Raw genomic sequence first — 1,952 nt, forward strand, 5'->3', positions numbered from 1 at the left:
ATATATATATATGAGGAGAGATCTGTTTAAACCGTTCAGAATTAATCGTTTATTCCTGCCTCTGGCATACAGGTTGAGCTTACTGGCTCTGTAGTTACACTGCACAGGTTTACACTGTAGTTCTACTTCATACTCATCAAATGACCCGGGAAGTGGTGTCATCTCCTATCTTAGTCTCGCAGAGCGAGGGCTGGATGGTAAGATGCTTATCGAGTACCTAACCTGGCCCCTGGGGCATATATGGACACCAGGGACGTTGCCTATGATTAGTGTTGTGCTCTGGAGGCTCAACGATGACATTGCTTGGCTCACAGGGGAAAGGTGGGTGTGGTTTCAATGCACCAGCTGCTGCGTGAGGACAAATGTCCCAGTCCGCTCCCATACAGCTCACGGCTTGGGGACCCTGCGGGGCTGCTGTGAACCGAATGGCCCCAGCCGCAGTGGGGCTGGGGGTGGGGGGTGGGTTAGTCTTGTTCTTCTTATGAAAGAGCTCACACTCACAGCTTGTGCTCAGGGTGAGACGGACCCACAGCATGTGACCATGCGTGTGGGTAAATGCGTGAAATCCGTCAGGAGATGAAGGTTTGCACTCACTGGTGGAGGATAGGCCACTACTCCCTGGGCGCACCCCTTAAGGGGCCTTTCCCACCCCCAGCAAAAGCCAACCATCGCCATCATCGCCATCACCTTATCTCATGTACTGGCAAGCCTTTCCTCTCCTGCGCATCCTTCAAGGCCACTTTCTCCAGAAAGCCCCCCTGGTCAGCCCAGCCACGCCCCAGTCCTGCCAAGCACTGAGCAGTAAAGGGGAAAGCCTGGTGTACTCACTGAAGTCTCGGGCAGTTCAGGCCCAGGGCCGTGAGCGAGGCGTCTGTGAGGTTGCTGCAACCAGACACACAGAGAGCCTGCAACCGCTGGCAGCCCCTGCAGATCTGCACCACGCCTTCGTCCGTAATGCGCTGGGGAGAAACAGCACAGGGTTAAACCGCCAGTTCTGAAAAGGAGCGGAAACCCTATTTGACTGTTGGTCAGCTTGTTTCGGATGCCTATTACTACCAAGCAAACTACCCTCATCATCTAAACCAGTGGTTCTCAACCTTCCTAATGCCACGACCCTTTCATACAGTTCCTCATGTTGTGATGACTCCCAGCCATAAAATTATTTTCGTTGCTACTTCATAACTGCAATTTTGCTACTGTTATGAATCGGGTGACCTGTGTGAAAGTGTATGTGTAAAAAGCCAACGTCAGTGCAAAGGTTGAGATAGCTTCTTTCTCACCAGATCAGCATATCTGTATGTGGGCAGACCTGCCTGGAGACGGATAAAGGAGCCGTTTCTCGGTTCCTAAGACCATTGGAAATATGTGTTTTCCGACGGTCTTAGGCGACCCCTGTGAAAGGGTCATTCGACCCCCCCAAAGGGGTTGCAACCCACCAGTTGAGAACTGCTGATCTAAACAAACTAAAGAGGGGTGTGGGGCAGGGAAGTTTCCTCTGAGCAATTTGGAAATGTTCTTGTATTACTAACGAAAAGTGTACCATTTCATTTTTCTCCTCAGGTATCAAAACAGATACAGATTTGATTTTTTTAGAAAGGACTAATCCAAAAAGGTATGCTAATGATCAGATGAAATTTAGATCTCAGGAAGGCTTACCTAGTTAAATGGTTATCATTGGGCTCAATTTCTACAAGTTAATGCTTGCTCTAGAGTACTGGATACCTGGCATATAAAATATTTAAAGTAATATAACAGTACCTATAAAATGCAAATATGTCCTTATGTTTTGAAAAATATGAAAATGACATCAATCACTATATTATTGATAAACGCATATAATTCTCTAAATTTAGCCTTAAAGGTCAAAATAATATCTTAAAGACACCAATTTAAGTAGGAATGTATGCTCATGTGCACCTTAAGCCACCTACCACTATCTTACCCATAGTTGT

The 1,952-nt window shown here is 47.2% G+C and overlaps 1 protein-coding gene across 1 annotated transcript in view; it reads right to left on the reverse strand.

The window, feature by feature from the left end:
* The window catches only part of FBXL2 (F-box and leucine rich repeat protein 2), a 34,251-nt gene that overhangs the window by 24,624 nt on the left and 7,675 nt on the right, over window positions 1-1,952 (reverse strand). The window contains exon 6 of the mRNA XM_030887593.2: window positions 829-959. Coding sequence (XP_030743453.1) covers window positions 829-959 — 131 coding nt within the window. The remainder of the gene's footprint in view (window positions 1-828; window positions 960-1,952) is intronic.

The sequence above is a fragment of the Echinops telfairi genome, unplaced genomic scaffold (genome assembly GCF_000313985.2).
Source record: "Echinops telfairi isolate 266 unplaced genomic scaffold, ASM31398v2 ScPeMD7_7420;HRSCAF=8458, whole genome shotgun sequence".
Taxonomy (NCBI): domain Eukaryota; kingdom Metazoa; phylum Chordata; class Mammalia; order Afrosoricida; family Tenrecidae; genus Echinops; species Echinops telfairi.